Below are 19921 nucleotides of genomic sequence, written 5' to 3' on the forward strand. Positions count from 1 at the left end.
AAGGAAGTGAAGGTTCTGTTTATAGTCTTGTTGTTGCCTGATGAGGTGCGCAGCACGCCGCTCTCACCAGCATGCAAATGAAGCCATTCATGCTCCCGCTCCTGTTTCTCGCTGTTTCAAAAAGATTTCCATTTCCATACTTTCATACCAATTACACAGTTTGTAGAAGCAAAGTAACAACTTGGCCTGTCGTGAATCAAGCTGCTATACTATAACTGCTGTTTGTTATACGTTCTTTTCAATACAAGTACAACACAGCTGGCTTATTTCAGCCTCGGCAGGAAGATACAGGGAGCTAAATGAATTGTCAACACCCAAAGTGAGATTACAAGAGATTATCCTATGTCAACTTGTGATTCTTGTCTCAGTTGTCAAGTCAAGTTTTAGTGTCTGACAAGGACAAGAATGCATAAGCAAAAATACTTAAACCCTGATTTCTACAAGTAAATCTGCGGGTCCCCTATAATGTACAAAGGACATGGTCAAGTTTACTTGCTTTACTGATATACTGCAGACTTTATACTGGGGAGCCAACAACAACAAACAGGTCACCCGTTTGTGAGAGCTTCTTGACCAGCCTCATACATGTACACAACATATACCTGTAAAACACGTTCTTGATTTTCAAAATAAAACCTAGCTTTGAGGGCGCCGTTTATTATTCTCATCATGTTAAAAAAAAACCCCACTATGATCTCCTGCCTTACTGTGAGTCTGCACCAATACTACGTTTATGGTGTTTTTCCACTCTACTACGACGTCACAATAAAAAAAAAACATTATGCCCTAGATTGTAACCGTGTAATCTGTTTTGTAGATGTTTATGTCCTATAGTAGTAGTATTTGTTATTCATAGGGGAAAGACTGCACCTGGGTCCATATTTATTTGGGCTACATATGAATCCAAAGAATAACATGAGTGATGATGATGATAAGAAAAGCGGCTGGTGCTCATGTTTACGCCTTGCTGTGTGATCTCATCGGCCCTGGAAGGACGCACTCGCTTCCGAAGGATGCTGTGTGCAGTGCAAGCAAAAATGGACGCATACAGGTTACTCACTCTGCGTAGCCGGTGGACCACGGCAGCCGCTTGGTCTCCTTCAGAATGAGGATCGGTCTCGCAACGTGATCCGCCGAACACTCGATCTCGTCCGGCGACAGTCCCAGGAACTCCGGTCTGCTGTACGGGTATTTCAGCGGCAGATCCGAGCCGCCGGGATGGTCACCGTTGGAGCCGCCAGCCATCATACCTCCCATAAAATTGGCCACCGCCGATTTCACCCGCGTGAGCATGGTCCTGCTGCGGCGTGGCTCCGGGCGACGCGATTGCGCGAGTTCACCCCCGCGCGACAGATCCCCCCGCACGGCGACGCAGTTTCGCGGCGTGAAAGGTAGACACAGGGCGGCCGCGGAGAGTCATTCAGCCCCGCGCTCCCTCGGTAAACGCGGAAATACAAGACACACGGGAGGCAGGCGGCTCCGCACGCTGGTCATGTGACAAACCGGTTGCTGCTGGTGGATTCGGTCGCGCTCGCCTCTCAGTGAGCAGTTTAGTGTTGACAGTGCTGGAGGTCAAAGGTGTGTAATCCCGGAATGGCGATTACCTCCTGGGCAAGGTGCAGCGCAGACGGTGCACGCTTCCCTGCTCGTTTCGTGAAGGTCAGAAGATGCTCGAATTCTCACAGTTATTTATCCAGGAAATAAATAATGCTGTTATTATTTATCTGGTAATAGTATATAGCCAAAAAGTAAGTATTGGTATATATCCCCTCCAGAATGATGTTACTTATTGGGGTTAATTGAATTAATAATTAGGCTTCTCAACTGTTATACTAGCCTACTCCAATGAAAATAAATACAAAATGTAATTATTTCTATCCCTCACAAATAATTATAATAGGTCCATGAGATACAAAAATCATTATATTTAGCCATATTTTTGCGGCTGGCTCCCCTGAGCCCCCAAACAGAAGTCATTTTCTAGAGAGGAAACAATTCATCAAAATCAGGTTCGTAGGCAATTCTCAAAATTCAGCGATGCTATACCTATGTTGTAGTTCTCTCTCTCTCTCTCGCTCTCTTTCTTACATCATATTATACATACATTTATACAATCTTCTTCTTTAATTTAATTCCCCAATATTTTGTTTTCATTTTGTATTTAGTGTTTTTTGACACTAAATACAAAATACAATAGCACATCTACAATAGTTCTGTGTCAGTGCACCCCTGCAGGTGTGTTGGTATGTGTATAAGGTCAGTAAAGTTGTTTTTTGCAGCTTTATTTATATTGATATCGCCGAGCCAAATGAGGAATTTGACTGTGTTAATACACTACCACTTTCTGACATTATAGATGAGTTATAAGTTATTCAGAAGAGCAGTGTTTGGGTTGTCCACTTCATTCCCACATTCGGAATTGCACACCTCAGAGGAGTTAATCAATTATTATTATTATTATTATTATTATTATTATTATTATTATTATTATTATTATTATTATTAGTAGTAGTAGTAGTAGTATTGTTATCCACTTGAATACAATCGATGTCTTCCAATGAGGCTGTATGGAAATTATGCCTCCACATCATAATAAATGTCATGCTAAAGCAAAACTTCATATAAATGAACTTCAATTTAGCAAATAACTGTTAGAACATGGAGTTGAAAATACAAGTAAGAAAATTGACCCGAACAAATGATGATGTCTTGACTTTGAGGAGCATGATATCATTAACGTTTCATAAGCTGGGTATTTGTATCTCTTTTCAATGTATCTTATTTTTCCAATCATCATGAGATTGTGGGTGCCAAGAACAACACTTGTAGGTTCCCCGAATGAGAGAGGTTGTCATCTTCTAATTATTTTGAAATTGTAGGTGCATGAATCAAAGATCACCATGAGAGGAAATCTATCTGAATCTAAGTTCAAATACTCTTAAAAAATAATATATCTATGAGTGCAGTCATGCCCATATACTGTTTATTCCAGCTGTGGCTGTGCCCTCATGATCTCCAGTGTTTCTTGTGTTTCCAGGACCTCCCTGTCAGCCTGTGGGTCTGGCTCTTGACTCCCAGTCCTACACATACCATCATCTCTTCCAGTCTTCTCACCTGCCTCTCATCAGTTCATCAGCCTTGCAGCGTTTCAACCCATGCTGTTCACACATCCAGCGCCAGATCATTATTTCAACAAGTGTGGTATGTATGCTCAGGCCAAGCTTTTAAAGTTAAGCTTTCCTTGAATTCTTGTAACCTGAACTAATTTGTGTCTGTTTCCTATGCTCTGGCGTTCCCTGCCTGCCTGCTTCTTTGCTCCCCTGTCTGCTCCCCTTGTGCAATCTCAGCCTGTCCACATCACTCACCCTCATCCAGGCTGATCACACAGCATCCCTTCACTAACCTCTCTTTCGTGTCCTGCATTTGGTTCCACTCTTATGACACCATAACTGACACACACCCTCCTGGCCTGCCTTTCACTGACTTTGGAGTGTTGAACGAGGTGTTTTTCGGTCACAACCCCGTCTTCCTGGGTGATAAATTGCGAAGGCACATCCAGAGTCAGCGTCTGTCTGTCTTTTCTTTACGTTCAGGCATGAGGAGTGAGATTGGTAACCTGAACCGCCAGATGGTTTACTCAGAACCATCTGAGAAGCTGTCGTTGGAAACTGTTTGAAAGTATAGGCACTTTCAAAAAATACTTGGCAGGTGTTTGGATGAACCATCTGTCAACTAAAGCGTTACCGATGTGAGGGAGAAGTGCAAAAACATCTTTTCCATCCAGAAAAGCCTTCAGCGCTGTTCTTTGTTATTCTTTCAATTAAGAAATACTCTCCAGTTTTGATATCCTATTGCAGATCATGCCTTCAGTGTTGTAGAATTCACAATATCACCTCCTGGAGGCCCTCACCATCTTTTGGAAAAGGCATTGTGAGTTTGTATGAATCTAACAAGTGAAGAACACAGATGCAACACTGATCTTGTTTGGTGTGGAAATATTTGTCACTTGTGTTTGTCACCAGGTTTGAGCATTAATGTTGTGACAGTTATGAAATCATGCTGGAGTTGGAACATGCACAGATCTAGTCAGGGAAACCATTACTTTTTTTATGCAAATAATATTATAGAAGAAATATTTAAAATAAACTCTTTTTTGTTGCTTGAGAACTTTGGTGAAAGGATTTGTCAAGTAGCAACATTACATTATTCATAATTATTCAACATTATTCAATCCACAAAACTATATTCACATATAGTACAGACAAATGTAGTATTTGATCTACAAAATTGCAAGTTGCTGCTGTGTGGTTATCATATAATCAACATTGAGGGCCAGAGTCAGACCAAGGAGTGCCCATTAGTGTATATCACTTCAAGTGTGTTGTGTCTGCCCCCTGTAGTGCACTACAAACCTTCCTCAGTCCAAGCCAAACAATCTGTCATCATCTTGAGTGAATCTGTCACCTTAAGAGAAAGTCATGTTTCCATGTTATTGGCTACACTCCTACAGTCACAGGAACACACAAAGAAGACATTCAGAAGAAAATTGAGACATGATACTGACCATGGAGGCCTCATTTCCTCACACTGAGTTAACCGTCGTTTCAAACTGTTCTGTTATTCATTCAGCTTTTCCCCTAGATAAACAGAAAGGTTGCATTGACCACTATAATTCAGTTCAAGCCAGAGACTTAACCACATAACGCATCTTGCCAGATTTGTGGAATATCACTTTCTGTCGTTACTTTGGTGTTCTTTGTTTCAATCCCCTTTTTCCCCCCAGTTTGTTCTGGCTCATGAATTACATTAAATCTGATTGGCTGGGTGTTCAGCCCGCCCACCAGGATTTGCGTCTGGAGATCATGGACTTACAAACACACTTAGAGCTGCGTTTGGGAGAAGTAAGCCTCACAAAATGACCTGTTATACAATACCGCAGTCCATTTACTAGCCAACCCACAGAACAGACTCACAGGCTTCTCATGGACCTGCAGTATTGAAAGGTGAAGTTTAAAATCATGCCTTTATTCAACTTTACTGATAGAAAGACACAAATTGGCACTTATCTAGGAATATATTCAAATCCATTTAGTACAAAGGTTCACTGAAAAACTGAGTCTGGTCTAAATAGAAGTTCACACAGTATCATAATCACAAGCATAGCTGATTGAAACACTCATATCCCTTATGAGCATGTTTCTATAGGCGTTGCATGTACTTTTATTCATAATCTCTGCCCATGTGACTTCTAATAATTCTCCAGCTATGAGAATTACTCATTGGCTTAAGTCTCGTGTCGAGGATGACAGATTAACCCATTTGATTGCCTCAGGGCAAAGCATTGCTGATGTATTATTCCAGCTCAACACCACAAGTAAGCATTGCACCAGTTCCCTTGACAAAAAGCTAATGGGATTTTACTATTGGGTTTTATGATTTGTCAAGGGGCAAAGTAATGGGTTGAAATAGCTAGAGTTATATAATATAAATAAACCACATCACAGCTGTATGAGTACACACTCAAGGCTGCATGCAAAGACGGACTAGTCTGCGTTTTTTGTAGTCTCCTTTAGCCACTTGTTAGCAACCCCTGTGTTTTAAGACACGTAAAAGCTTCAAAACCCATGCATGCGGTATTTACTGAGATATTTATTTCATAGAACCACAGACCTTATTTCAGGAATCTTACGAAAAACCCATCCAAAATACCCATTGACTTCAAGACTAGAAGGGAACTAGAAGCACAAAGCTACGAACAGATTTCAGGGCTTTAGGACTCCTGCAGCACTCCATCATTGAATAATACTTCACATGTGAAATGTCTGAACACCATATATGCTTATGCAGTTTGGTAATTGCAAACAAGCTATTTATAAACCAAATTTAAATTTACATGTGAATCTATCAGAAGTGAAATGAAATGAAAAAAAATGATTCCAACATGTGAAATGGGCCCCAGATAAACATTTGAAATACATTTAGCCTGTGATCCATTCACATGTGCACTTTTCTAAGGGTTGACTACAAAACAAGCTACTAACTACATTCACCACCGCAGTTTCATTTTTTATGTCTCCAGTGAAAATGAATGAACTCCAATGAAAGTGAAGTTTGTATTTTGGCAGACTGTATCCAATCAATAATTCATGAGTTTGCCAGCCAAGAGCTCCACTGACCTGATTACACACAACAAGCCAGTCTGTGAGCAGGAGATGAGGCACTCTCCCAACTCCCACTAATCTGGTGGAGTGAGTTGGACAAAATGATCAGTCAGGAACATACATTGTGTGCAAGGCCTTGAAGTGATTAGAGAACAATGTTCTTTATATCAGTTCTAAAGCTTGCAGGCTGCTTCTGAAGAGATGACAGCATAAATATATATTTGTCACAATTGTCCTGTAGGATAATAGTGTAACCATGGCAATGTTCTGTGAGTAGTAGAAGGCCGCATTCAGTCGGTGACTTCACAAATCTGAATTCCAGAATTTGGAAGAAAATGGAAGGGCAATATGTTTGATTATTCCTCAGAACACATGTGTTGTGCAGATTTCTGTCAGCAATCTTGTTTCAACTTAAAACTATTTCTGGCTTTAGATTTTGACGTGGATCAGTCAGTATACATGAAGCTCTGATACTGAATCCTGATAGTTCCTTTTTTTTTCGTGAATTGCAGTATGTCATCCGGAAATTTGAGCACTTTCCCCTTGCCGGATTACATAATTCTATTTTTTTGTCTACTCCATGCACATAATCTCCCTCCAACTCTGTTTTTCTTCACAGGATTATGACAAAGATGACTAGATGGCTTGGACAATGTCTTTGTTGTATCAGCCTCTGTGTGTGTGTGTGTGTGTGTGTGTGTGTGTGTGTGTGTGTGTGTGTGTGTGTGTGTGTGTGTGTGTGTGTGTGCGTGTGCGTGTGCGTGTGCGTGTGCGTGTGTGTGTGTGTGTGTGCACGCGTGTGTGCGTGCGTGCGTGTGTGTGTATTCAATCTGCTAGTCCAAATGACGACTGACTCACAGATGGACACAGAGGATAATCTGTAGGTGGTGAACCCAAGTGCGAATGTGGAGGATCACAAAGGTCGGCATCTGTTTATCTGCGTGAGTCAGATATTTCAAAACATCTTTACGTCAGAACTTGTTATGGTATGCTAGGGAAACCTACATAACATGAGTGTAGTGTGATTCCCCATCCTTCCCACTCCCAGGAAAGGACAGTACACATAATATATCAGAATAAATCCTCATTCACTGAGACAAGTTTATTTAAAGCTTCAGAGATGAGCTGTTCCAAAACAATAAACACAAGTCCACTAATTAAAACCTTCAACACAAAAACTTTTTTTGAACAAAAGACAAGTCTCTGACCTGATCTCTCAAATCAAAACCAGAGAAAATGAGCCAAATCAACAGCTTTAGCAGAGAAGAAGGTCCTGGTATGTCTCCAGCTGCAGGAGAGCAGAGCTCCAGAAACTCTGGAAAATGTAACGGTACATCTGCTCAATGTGACCGTTCACTGGCCGACTGTCAGGTGGTGTGAGAGGTGAGGTCACATGCAGGCCAAGCAGTTTGTAAAAGGTATGATGCTTTATAATGAAGGATTACTTCATTGTTGGTTAAGGTTAGCATTATTGTACCTAAATATCTTTTTTTTTAAAGGTGCTTCCAGTGGTCTGAGAGTATTTATATCCTTAACTAGGACTTACAAAGAAGTAGATACCTTATTGTCTAAAAATACTCCATTACAAGTCATAACCTGAATTAGTAGTACAAACGTTCCTGTCAGTGAGGTGTGTGAGGCCTTTCTGCAGCCCTTCTGTCTGCCACGATGATCCCTGATGTGACTGCAGAGTCTCATTCAAAAAGACAAGTACAACTAGCTACAACACTGTGATGGTGATCACTCTCAATGGAACGGTGTGTATGAATGTGTATGCATCACATTTTTATAGCTTAATAATGCTTGTATAATATTTGATGTTTAATAATGTGTTTGGTGTTAGGTGGATGCTGACATGTTAATGCCCTATATATTTATATATTTTGTCGTGTTCTTTTTCTTTAATAGATCTATCATATAACACCATCATCATATAACACTTTTCTTCACCCTCCCTCCTTTAATTTTCACATTACCGTTACCAACATGGGCTAGCAAGTCACCAATATACAAATGGTAACAGCAATGAAATTGCAGATATAACTGTGTCATTACATTTGTTCTGTTTACCAGGAAATAATGAGTTTAATGTGCTTTTGGTCACAAATCTCATGCATAACGTGACACACCTGAATGCAGTAGGAGATACTAATTGCTTCTCCTTCCATTCTAAATCACGTGGTATTGATATTGGACATTGCGTGACGGTTTGGAAAGCTGATACCGTGTAATAAACTGCAAAAACAAAGATTCCTAAATATATGAGTTTAACAGCGATTTTATAAATCATTTTGAGGAGGGGGTAGCGTGTTGTTTTAATTTCTGACCAGCAGATGTCACCAGCGTACTGAGAACCTTTCAAAGAAAACCCTATGTGTTTGTGTTCCCCTAAGTAAATGTATGTATCAAAAAGAATGCACATTCCTGCCTTCGGATACTTTCAGCACATCCAACGCAACACATGATGTGGGCTGGTGCTGTTGTTGAACTGTGACTGTGTGATTTATGGGTGTTGATGGGTCCAGATTCCTTTTCCATCTGTCCCATCAGAAGGTTGAGCTGGGGGTTGTAATGATTCTTTGACCTTTTGTCTCTTCCTCACTCTGTCGTAAACAGCACCATTCTTCCGAAAAGTTAGTGTCTGCAAACGGAAAAACAGGATACATATGTTGTTGCCGAGGTTATTCACATGTATGTGTTGTTCTTGGACAGCATTTTCTTCAATCATATATGCTTATATTTTTATTACAGAGGGAGAGGAACAGTGCACGTATTAAGGCTGTGATGAGCAGCTGTTAGCCACAAAACCCCAATAATACCAATGTGAAATATAATGTGTTTTTGTATCTTTCATTATGATAACAAAGACGGTGAGTCATCATAAGAACGCAACAAGTGAGAGAAAATTACACCTATGGGAAATCAGTTGAGTGTTTCATGGAATTGCTTTCAGTGAAAGCTCATAATAACATATAGTTTAGCATCAGACTGTGTTTCATGGATTGTTGTAATAACAGTCACATAACGGTTAGGGGGTAAATACAACACATCTGTCAGGGCAGTGGTTCGGACATGTATCTTTAATCGTACAAAGGTTATCATCTGATTCTCATTGGGTTTAAGTTCATGTGTAGAATGCAAAACAAGGAAAATCCCATGTAGAGAAGAATGCATACATAAATTTGACATTAAACATAAATTGTAATGAATTATTACTATGCATTATTCATTATTTGTAAGTGTACCCGACCCGTTCCATTTCAATCATGTCCATGTCTTGTTATTCCTCATTGGCTGGCACCATCATTAGGTCACTATGGCAACAGTCTCCAACACAGATCAATGCCTGCTGAGCTGTAATTGCACGATGTATCGTTCGCTGTAAATGGAGCGCTGGTGGAGCGTGATTTAGAGGCATTAATGCCTCTAAATCACCTTGTAATCATAGAACAGAAACAGAATATTCATTCGGTCTGAATCTCTTGAATTTCAATTAGCTTCCGCAACTAATAATAGAACTAATAGATGCTTCATTAACCACATTCTGCTAACTCAGTCCGACAAAATAATGTCATTTAATAAACTAGCCTATAAGGCCTATTTTGTATCTGAGATGCAAAAAGTGTACTACCTGAAGATATTTAGTTTATAGTTGTGGTTAGAATAGCGATGTTGGTTAGAATTAGCTGAATTTCATCCAAAATCTTTTATTGAACATTTATAGCTGCAGTCAACTTGTGCACCACATGAGGGAGTCTGAATGTTGGTATTGTTTTGATAATTGTAGCCTACTTCTAGCATTGAATCTAATATGTAAGGCTAGAGTACATTCTGTTTGTTTTACTGATGAGCGGGTATAAAAAGAATGAGATAACCTGTTGACTCCAAGTAAATGTATTCTCATTAATTAAGTATTTAAAATGTGTATATGTGTGATTTATCACAAGCCTATCTGTTTGAAATGACTGAGTTCACCTTGAACACAACATCGGTTATGCTATAGCTTTGGACTTGACATTCAGCCACATCTCCCTGTTCACTGCCTAAAAGCCTATAGATGAGAATTCCCAATAACATTTTTTAAAAGGCAACGGTTCGCCTCCATCAAACGCTGCAACATGCAGCACGAACCTGCCATGAAAATTAAGAGCAACACCTCATCTCTCTTGTCTGGCGACATTACAAATAAGGCTTTCGTAATTAGAGAGGGCCCTGACCGGTGGACATGAGCAGCGAAAACCCTTGCACTGACATTTCATTAATCATTGTCCAACGAGACAATTGAACCTGCTTTTGGTTCCTAGGCAACCATGCGGCTGTGAAGGCATCACATGCGATTCATCTTTTAGCGGTGTGTGTGTGTGTCACTTGTATCTCAAATCATTATGTCTATATAAACATGCACACACTACATGCGTAGCAATACAGGTATACATATTAACAATAACAATTTCAGCATCGGAACATTGTTGAGCATTTTTCAGGAAGGCATGTTAGGTATGTTTTATATGACGTTTAGTGCTGTGCACGTTCCCGATACACGGGTAAATGTCACACAGAGGCTGGAAGGACCAACATGTCCAGCAGCCTCTCATCTCACCTCCCCGCCTCTGACTTCTGCATTTGGATGATCACAGACCAAAAATGTCATGCTGTGATCCAGTGGTACATCAAAGCACATGATTGATTAATAAGGTCTCGATGTGACCTTTCCAACAACTGAGACTAAAAGACTGCATATGCCAACAGCTGTGTGAAGCTTTAAAACTGATGGGTAGAAAGTGTGAAGACTTCAAAACAGCTTGTGGTGTTTGGTTATAATTACTGTGACATCTGAAGCTGCTGTCACAACTCGTTAAATACAGTCACTCGGTCGGTCCCCCTCGGCATCAGAGATCCATGCATTTAGCGACTGTATGCAGGCTTTCAACTAGTGGACCGTGAAGGCATGTGCCATAGTATTTAGTGGGTGAGAATCTGCTGAGGGAAGGTCGGACTGGTGATGGATGTGTCAAACAAACACAGGACTTTAGTCCAGGAGACTGCTGTCCGTGTCACATGCAAAATAAAGTAAGTCACGTGAGTCTCTCGAGGAGTGACGTTGGTCTAGTTAACATCAACCACTCTCTTGTCCTAAACTTAATTAGATGGTTTAGTTTCCTAAACCTAACTTCCTGTGAAGACTGGCTTTTATTTTAAAAATACTGCAAGCATACAGTATATTGACACTATTAATACAGGATCAAAAATATGATTTGTTTCTCAACATTGACTACTGTATTTCTGGAACAAGGTCCCATTGTGGTCCACCAGAGGGGGCGGGACTTCACCTCTCTGTGTTGGCTGTCAACTGTCAAAGGTTGTTTCACTTTCTCCTGACAAATGTACTTTTTTCTAATTGTAAGTCGCTTTGTTGTACAAAAACGTCTGCTAAATGCCCTCAATGTAAATGTAAAAGGTGAAAGGAAGTGTGTCTCCCTAGCACTTTTTTCATTCTTTACATGACTACTTTCATCACGTCATCACTTTAAATAGTTTTGAGGAAGGGTTGTTAAAAAGTGAACACCGTTATTTCCATATTTGAACAATTATTACATATTGCATCTCTCTGATGACTAGAAGAGAAAACTAGGACAAGCTACAGCAGAGTTCATCCTAAAACTAACTTAACGTAACTTAACTGTGGGTAACTTTCTATCTGTCATCTGATTTCTTTCTATTCTGCATTTCACTTCTCACTGCCAGCAGGTGACAAGTCTTGGAAAATGACAATCGAGGGAATTCCATTAGAGCTCCGTACACGTTGTGGAGTGGTTAAACAACACAATACTAAATAGGATCTTCAAGGGCGATGGAAGCAGAACAAAGGAGCAGGAAGAGAGTGGCTGCATGTACAGGAGGCAGAGAGTCTTGTCTAACTCCCAATCAGAGTGCTGAAAAAACTTCCCGTGTTAAAGATGTCTAATCCACTAACGATAAACAGATCTGGATCACCACAGACCAAGAAATCTCTATTTGAATAGCCACTTTGCTGACACTTCCTTTTTGTTTGGTTTCTGCTGGCTGGCCAATAACTGTCACGAGTGTCTGCATTGGGTTGAGGAAAGTCAATGGTGTTAGCAGGAGGAAGCAAGCTGTGGACACAATTGTCCAGACTGACAGAAAAACATGACTTATTTCCTGTGAGGGAAACTGTTTACTTGCTGAAAAAGGAAGCGCAGATCTTTTTGGCTTTAGTCCCACACAATGCACAATCAAAATGTTGTTCTGGTTTAAAGAATAGACGGGAAAGAACACCATTAAGCAGTCTTGCATCCAAGAATGTGGGCACGTGTGTTTCCTTTGAGCCATGCCATTCTTCAGCTCCTTTTAAACCACTTGGAAGGTGGAGGGCTCCGCCAAGATATGCTAATCTCAAGTATAAAGTGATGCATGAGAGGTTACTTTAGAGAACAATGATCTTCATATGCACGTGCAGCTTCTTCTGCTTCTTCGACCGCTCACTCCCCTCCACCAGTGTTTTTTCCTGAGGTTTTAATAAATCAAACACATAACGGATACGAAGGTCTTTGTTTGCGCTTCACAAACCCCTGTTGGACCTATTTATTTGTCTTTCTGCATTCATCTCACTAGCAGCCCCGTAAATATTGTATGAAAGACAGGCTATATAGATAATGGGATTGATTTTTTTCCCCCATCCAAGAAACAAGAGCAAAAGAAAGATGACCGAACACTTTGTTACATCTAAGACACAGAAAAGTATCGAATGAAAGGCTTGTATGTATTTTCACGTACAGAAAATGCAGTGTTGCTGCAAAAAGAGCCTTTTTTATGGCAAGGCTACTTGTTTTATGACCCATTTATATTAACATGTCTGTTTTCTAGCTTCCCAAACTCTCTAGAGAAAGTCAATCACTGCCTCCTTAATTGTTTGCTCAGTCTAGACTCTGACTGATGACCTTAGCCTAGATCATATATGTATAATGAGAGACAGAGCGAGCGCAAGACTGGGAATTTGAGATACGTCCAACAGAGCTACTGACATAGAGAGCATAGCTGCATAATCCTAATTATTACCACCTGGGATAGCGTGATGTTTGTTTTATTCTCCTTTTCATTGAGCACCTCCATCCTTCATGGCAGGGCTTAACTTTGTCCACCATATCTGAAGGGCTCACATGATTTCCTATGAGACCTCCCCTCCAATACGTCTCTGTGATACGCCGTCCCAGACCCTCATGTTATGAGGTCAGATGGTCAGAGATAAACTGAACCATAGAGGATCAAGGGGCCTGGAAGGGTTTAGTTACTATAAGGGAAACTGGTCGATATCACCAGCTCTTCAGAGCAGTGTGACATGTTGGTATTGCTATAAAACGTTACAAACAATGTTCAAATGATCTAATGATGCAATAAAGATAGCTGGGTGAAGTAATACCGCTGCATTATTACACTACAGTTATGATTTAATGTGGTGTAACACACTTTTTTTAGCAAGAAACAAAATAACGTGAGAACTTAATTCGAGAATAATATTGTCGTAACGTCAAATTAAATGATGTTACTCTAAGGAGTCTAATAGATGTAAGATCACCCAGAGTATAAAAAAAAAATGTGAGCTTACTAAAGATTTTATTCAATTTACTTTCTGAGATGTGTCTTCCTCAGTTTGTATGTTCCAAAGCTTTACAAGCTATAAGGTTATCTGTTCATATATTATAAGCACTGCAAGGAGGACAGCTTGTTGACACAAAAGCCTCCCATTTGCAACTTTTTTTTAACATTTTTTCAAGTGAGAGGTCATAATAATAATGGCAGAATCCCAGCGCTTGGCTGGTTATCATTGCTTAGATTGGCTAGAGATATACAAGTTCAAAATTTCTCAATTTTCAGCAGAAACAGCACTATTTGGTTCCGTGTAGCAACTGCACGAAGGTGGTGAAAATAGGAGACAGAGCCAGTGTAGGGTTTAATGCCTCAATACGTATATTTCAACATATATTTACAGGATATTTAAATTATTTTCACTGTACGCAAGTCATTACAGACAAATATAATTCACTTTGATCATGGTGACATTACATTTACAACATTTCTATTTACAGATATTTAAGTGCCTTTTATGTACAAATACATGCCTCGATAGCGTGTTCCCGTGGTGGTCTGAGAATCAATGCGGTGCTGTACATCGCATTAATGTGCAGGAGATTGTTTTTGTCTGGTGTGCCCCCACCCCCCACCCCCCAGTGGTGCAGGATGTCAGAAGAAAAGAAAAAAAAAATCAGGAAATGTGTTGACGTGGAGCGTGTGGAATGTGTGAGCTTCTCCCAACATTTTGTGAAAGTGGCGGGAGGGGTCTGCGGGTGGTTAGGTAGCCTCCTCCAACTGTGGCCTCACTCTCGATCACAAAACACCATCTCCTCCTCTGCGTGTGTGCAGGTTTCAGCTGGAACATGAAACGGCGTGGATCCATGCAACAGCCTGATTAATAGCTGCAGCGCGTTCTTTTTCTAGGTTTTGTTATTTTGCAGCTGAACAAAAAGAATGAGGTGACTGCCTCGGTTACTTAGAGACATGCGGTCTGGGGGAGTCCTTTTTCACCACCACACACCTCCTGGCTTTATTGTGAATTTTATTTTAACAGGAAACAGCGTTCAGCCAGAATGGAGGGAAATATAACCACCAATAAAGGCATTAGCATTCCTGGCAAAGTGTTTTCCTTTAAAAGTATCGAAAACAAAACGCGACAGGACTCGTGACTATAGTGCTTGGAGATGTAAAAAAGTATTACAACAATCCATGTAAAAACATAATTGTCAGCATGTAGTGCTTTTACAAACAGTTGAGGTGATATACAACCATCAACATGATGATATTTTATCCAACACCATAGTTCTTCCAGAATCTTGATTTGCTTTATAGTTTTGGAGTTTGGGGGACATTTCAGCCCAACTGCATGTGTACCTGGATTCCACTACAGTAACCGGAGTTGCCCGCCTGCCTGTTTACTCCTGGATGGAGGCTTTGGGAGAACTGTCCAGCTCCCTCCAGTTCCCAGAACTGCACGTGGGGCTCCGATTGGTCATCTTAGTCAGCAGCGTTGTCCTGCGGAGACTGCTGTCTGAGTCCTCCTTCTTGAAGTCAGTGTTCACTCTGTGGCAGAAAGAGAAGCAGTGCACGAAATCCTGGAGGAGGTGACCGCTGAAGATCATGTAGATCCATGGGTTACAGCAGCTGTTGAGACTGGCAAGGAGCGCAGACAGGGTCACTGCTGTGTTCTCAGAATCTAGAGAACGGAGAGAGAGAAAAGAGGGATGGAAAGTGATGATTAATCTGAAAAACATCTGGCGCTGACATGCCTGTCTAGGTCAGTTCTGGTGTTGAAATGTAAAACCTTTTCTTTTCTTTAAGTGGAGGAAATCTGCCAAATGCAAATGTTCAGAAAAGTTGGGGGGTTCTGTTGCAAATCAAATGTATTCAAAGACTTCTGGGATCATTCTATTGATATGAGTGGACGAATCTGTCTGTGGCTGTTGACGTGTTGTGAAAAGTTAATTAAGCAAAAGAACCAAACAAGTGTAACTTTATAAATAAACCATAGCAGAATATAAGACTCAACTTGTTTTTTTGGGATGGTGGCGAGATGAGGAGGCTGATTTTTTGAAAACAAAGTAAAGATTAAAAATAAATATGACAACTTTAGGCTCCCCTAATTAACTTTTAACAAAACCGTTTCTGCAGAAGTTCTAATTCTGAACTGAAATCTGTAATTGCCTGCACATAAAATAGCTTGAAAACAATAAATAAGTTTGAACTTTTTTACTTTTGTAGTGTTCATTACTTTTTACTCGATTTGCGCACCTTTTTTTTTTTATTTTTTTGTGCCAAATAAATCCGTGCGTAAAAGCTGTGCCTTTTGCGCACGGTGAGTTCTTTATATTTTGGCAAACGGCCACGCGTTTTCTCGTGTCTTTTATGTTTCGTGCAATATATATTACATTATTCCCAAATCTACAAGTGTCTTAATTCAAGTAAGAATGAGAAGTTGTATTTCTCCAACACTCACCAGCATATTGGAAGTTTTCATCCCAAACAGACCATATCTGCACTATGAAAAACGGCGCCCAGCAAACAATATACGCCAAAACGATCACAAACGTCATTTTAACGGTCCTCAGTTTGGCTCTTGATATGGTCGTAATACTGCTGACCGAATTCTTTCCAATCAGCCCGTTTTGGCTCGCAGCGGCAGTCGTCGATTTCCTTTTCTTGAATCTGATATTTGTCCATATGCTGTGGCAGATGAACCCGTAGCACATCATGAGAATGACCACGGGCACGAGGAAGATGCCCACCGTGATCCAGGTGATGTACGCCTTGGCGCCCCACGGCTCCACGAAGTGCGCCCAGCAGTCGCTGACGTTCGTGCCGTTCTTGATCTCGCTCAGGGAGAAGATGAAGTACTGCGGAACGCTGAACACCAAGCTGCACATCCACGTGGAGACGATCATGATGCGGGAGCGCTGCGTGGGCTGCTGGAGGGTTTTCAGCGGGTGGCAGATGGCGATGTAGCGGTCCAGGGTCATCATCACCATCATGTAGGTGGAAGCGAACATCCCCATCACCTGGAGGTGCTTGACTAACCTGCAGAGAAAGTCGGGTCCGTAGAAGCGGAAGGTGATCTTCCAGCAGAGCTGCGGCAGCACCTGGAAGAAGGCGACCACCAGGTCGGCCAGGCTGAGGTGTTTGATGAAAAGGTGCATCCGCGACATCTTCTTCTTCGTGTTGTACATCGCCAGCAGGACGCTCACGTTCCCGACCACAGCGACCACGAAGGTGATGCTCAGCACCATGATCTCGATCTGAGCCACCTCCTCGTTACGCGGATCCGTTCCGTTCTTGTGGACGGTGTTGTTTCCAGGCGCTTCCATCTTCAGGTCACTGGAGGGACCGAAAGTCAGAGACTGGTTCCCTCCGCTCAGGAGCGACGCGTATTCGGGTGTGTGCATGGCACTGCCCCTCTGCGCGCCCGAGCAGATGCAGTGCCAGAGGGGCTGCGAGGTGCCTCTCCGAGCCGTATATGGAGCTACCTGCTGGTCACAGAGACGAGCCCTCTTGCTTTCTGACTCGTGGCTGCTGCCGGAGCTATTTAAACCCGAGTCAAATTTCAGACCGCGTGCGCGTGGAAGCGGATGCACTGCAAAAAAATAAAACGCCGAAAAGGGTTAGCCAGATGTGGTGATAACCTCCCAGAACGGTCCCCCTCAAATACGATACGTGCGTCCTGTGGGACGTGGCATGGATTAGGAACATTTGAAATGGAGGAATATAATTTGATTTTCATTTTTCCAGTGCAAATACGTTTGAAGACACTTTTTCTTGAAATTGCACTGGCATAGGTATTTTACCCCTATATCGTAGTGCGTTTTGAAAAAATGTCCCTGTGAACCACACCTGTTCTCGGCACTCAGTGTATATTATAATAATGAATAAAACAATCTCTTTGAAAGCTCAAATCAAATCAAAATGGGTTAAAAGAACATTCTCATAACAAATAATATAGGCTACACATGTACTGTTTATCTTCCCCTTTTCCTGTTTTTGGGAATGTTTTAAAGTCCATTATGATGTTAACAATTTTTTGTAGTGTATAGCCTTCCCCATGGTGTGCACAACCTCATTACTTCAGGTCCTCCCACTCATAACGTGGACCACGTGTTTTAAAAGTATTTATGCATTAAAGTTAGCAATTAAAGTAACCCACAACACAGCTGCACACAGATTCGAGTTTCCTGTCATTATTCCAGTCCATTATTCACTAAAAGGACATATTCCGTAGCCTGGTTACCTTCTAGTTGAAGCATCCCTTTTAATGAAGTTAGCATAATCTCAACACACTGGAATGTTGTTTGCGTGTTGAGCAAGGCCTTGTGCAATGATGAACTGTTTATAGTTGTTTATCCCATGTGCCTTGCTCAAAGACTCACCGGGTGTGATAGGTCAGTTTTTTTCCCATTTAAAGTCAGATCCCAAATGGCAAGAACACTGATTACGATCATTAGTAATGTTCAAATGAGCCGTTTAGTATTTCTGCTGTATGTATATTTAAACATAAATGCTGACGATACGCAACTGTACATGGCTGTGTCTCCTGATGACACAGGGCCAATTGATGCCCTTTTTAACTGCATTGTAGACATCAAGTCATGGATGGCAGCAAACTTCCTACAGCTCAACCAGGAAAAAACAGAGGTTTTAGTCATTGGTCCTGAAGGCCAGAGAGAGAAACTTTTACCAAAGTTACAGGATTTTAAACCCTCAAAATCTATAAAGAATCTGGGTGTGATTTTTGACTCTGAGCTCACTTTTATTCCACACATCAAAAACATAACAAAGATAGGTTTTTACCATCTTAAGAATATAGCCAGAGTCCGCCCGTTTCTCTCTCAGGCCAGTACGGAGGTGCTGATGCATGCTTTTATCTCATGTCGTTTAGATTATTGTAATGCCCTGCTCTCTGGTCTTCCCAAAAAGAACATGTACAATTTACAACTACTACAGAACTCAGCCGCACGCGTGCTGACGAGGACCAGAGGGCGGGAGCACATTACACCAGTTTTAAAATCGCTGCATTGGCTCCCTGTGCGCTTCAGGATCGATTTTAAGGTTCTTTTACTAGTTTTTAAATGTCTTAATGGTCTCGGGCCTTCTTATTTGTCTGCACAAATTTTACCCTATCAACCCTCGCGGACCCTGAGGTCCTCCGGTGCTGGCCTTTTAACCATACCACTAGTCAGAACCAAAACACACGGGGAGGCGGCATTCAGTTACCATGGCCCCCGATTGTGGAACAGCCTGCCGGAGAACCTCAGGGCCGCAGAGAATGTTGATGTTTTTAAAAAGAGGCTCAAGACCCACCTTTTTAATCAAGCTTTTAACTGACTTGTTTAATTCCTTTTATGCTTCTTACATTTTTTATTATTATTCTATTTTATATTATCTATTTTAGCTTATCCTGCTTTACTGTTTTATATATTTTATTTATTTTTATTGTTTTATTTATTGGGTCTATTTTACTTTATTTTATACATCTTTATGAATTTTACTGTTTTTGTTGTTTTATTGTTTTATTCCCTCAGATTTTAGCTTCTACCTTTTACCTTATTTTACTGTTTTAGCCCCTCGATTTTCCAGTGTTTCCTCCTGGGGGCCTACCACACCGGGAGTTGTTTCTGGTCCAACGTTGGGGGTGCTGTCCTGTGGACGGCCATGGCCCGGGTGGTTGGAGAGCTCTACACCGTGGTGTGGAGCCTCCTGTCTGCCTGGGCTGGGGTGGTCCCTGTGGCGGCGCCCCCTGCAGGCATGGACCATGATTCCTCTCGGTGTGTACGGCCCCCAAAGGTAGCTTCTTCCTCACCTCAGATCTCGATGCCCAGCCATGTCTCCTCAGCAACAGTTAGTGTTTGTGTGTGGGTGTGTATTTGTGTGTGTATGTTTATGTGTGTGGGTGTGTATTTGTGTGTGTATGTTTATGTGTGTGGGTGTGTATGTCTCTGTGTATCTCTGTCTATATATTTGTGGGGGTGGGAGGTTTTGGTTTCGTGGCGTTCTTTGTTGCTCACATCTTGTTTTGTTTTTGTTTTGTTCGCTTTTATTTTTTGTGAGGCACTTTGTGCTACTATATGTATGAAAAGTGCCATATAAATAAAGTCTGATTTGATTTGATTTGATTTGAAACATGTGGTACGGCTCTTTAAAAA

General features: G+C 41.3%; 3 protein-coding genes across 4 annotated transcripts in view; 1 reads left to right on the forward strand and 2 right to left on the reverse strand.

Moving 5' to 3' along the window:
* Positions 1-1531, reverse strand: part of ppm1h (protein phosphatase, Mg2+/Mn2+ dependent, 1H) — a 36809-nt gene extending 35278 nt beyond the window's left edge. Inside the window, exon 1 of one of the 2 annotated variants that reach the window (XM_084018352.1) lies at positions 1061-1531. In XM_084018352.1, coding sequence (XP_083874478.1) covers positions 1061-1293 — 233 coding nt within the window. In that variant the 5' untranslated portion in view covers positions 1294-1531. The remainder of the gene's footprint in view (positions 1-1060) is intronic. The other variant, XM_084018353.1, reaches the window with a different exon arrangement.
* Positions 1532-1588: 57 nt separating this feature from the next.
* LOC311019126 (uncharacterized protein) lies at positions 1589-3978 on the forward strand. The gene is made up of 3 exons (XM_084018356.1): positions 1589-1659; positions 3020-3201; positions 3376-3978. The coding sequence occupies exons 1-3, from the start codon at positions 1594-1596 to the stop codon at positions 3674-3676; spliced, it is 549 nt and encodes a 182-aa protein (XP_083874482.1). The 5' UTR covers positions 1589-1593; the 3' UTR covers positions 3677-3978.
* Positions 3979-14130: 10152 nt separating this feature from the next.
* avpr1aa (arginine vasopressin receptor 1Aa) lies at positions 14131-17272 on the reverse strand. Its single transcript, XM_084016851.1, has 2 exons — positions 16228-17272; positions 14131-15447 (listed from the first exon to the last, which is right to left on the reverse strand). The coding sequence occupies exons 1-2, from the start codon at positions 17168-17170 to the stop codon at positions 15167-15169; spliced, it is 1224 nt and encodes a 407-aa protein (XP_083872977.1). The 5' UTR covers positions 17171-17272; the 3' UTR covers positions 14131-15166.
* Between the last annotated feature and the right edge of the window lie 2649 nt (positions 17273-19921).

The sequence above is a fragment of the Eutrigla gurnardus genome, assembly GCF_963514095.1.
Source record: "Eutrigla gurnardus genome assembly, chromosome: 9".
Classification (NCBI taxonomy): domain Eukaryota; kingdom Metazoa; phylum Chordata; class Actinopteri; order Perciformes; family Triglidae; genus Eutrigla; species Eutrigla gurnardus.

Bases quoted from the DNA above. Each gene is read 5' to 3' on its own strand.
- LOC311019126 (XM_084018356.1), top strand. From the start codon at position 1,594: ATGGCGATTACCTCCTGGGCAAGGTGCAGCGCAGACGGTGCACGCTTC. The intron at 1,660-3,019 runs GTCAGAAGATGC...CATGATCTCCAG, and splicing joins TCCCTGCTCGTTTCGTGAAG to TGTTTCTTGTGTTTCCAGGA. The intron at 3,202-3,375 runs GTATGTATGCTC...ACCCTCATCCAG, and splicing joins TCATTATTTCAACAAGTGTG to GCTGATCACACAGCATCCCT.
- avpr1aa (XM_084016851.1), bottom strand. From the start codon at position 17,170: ATGCACACACCCGAATACGCGTCGCTCCTGAGCGGAGGGAACCAGTCT. The intron at 15,448-16,227 runs GTGAGTGTTGGA...TCCGTTCTCTAG, and splicing joins TGAAAACTTCCAATATGCTG to ATTCTGAGAACACAGCAGTG.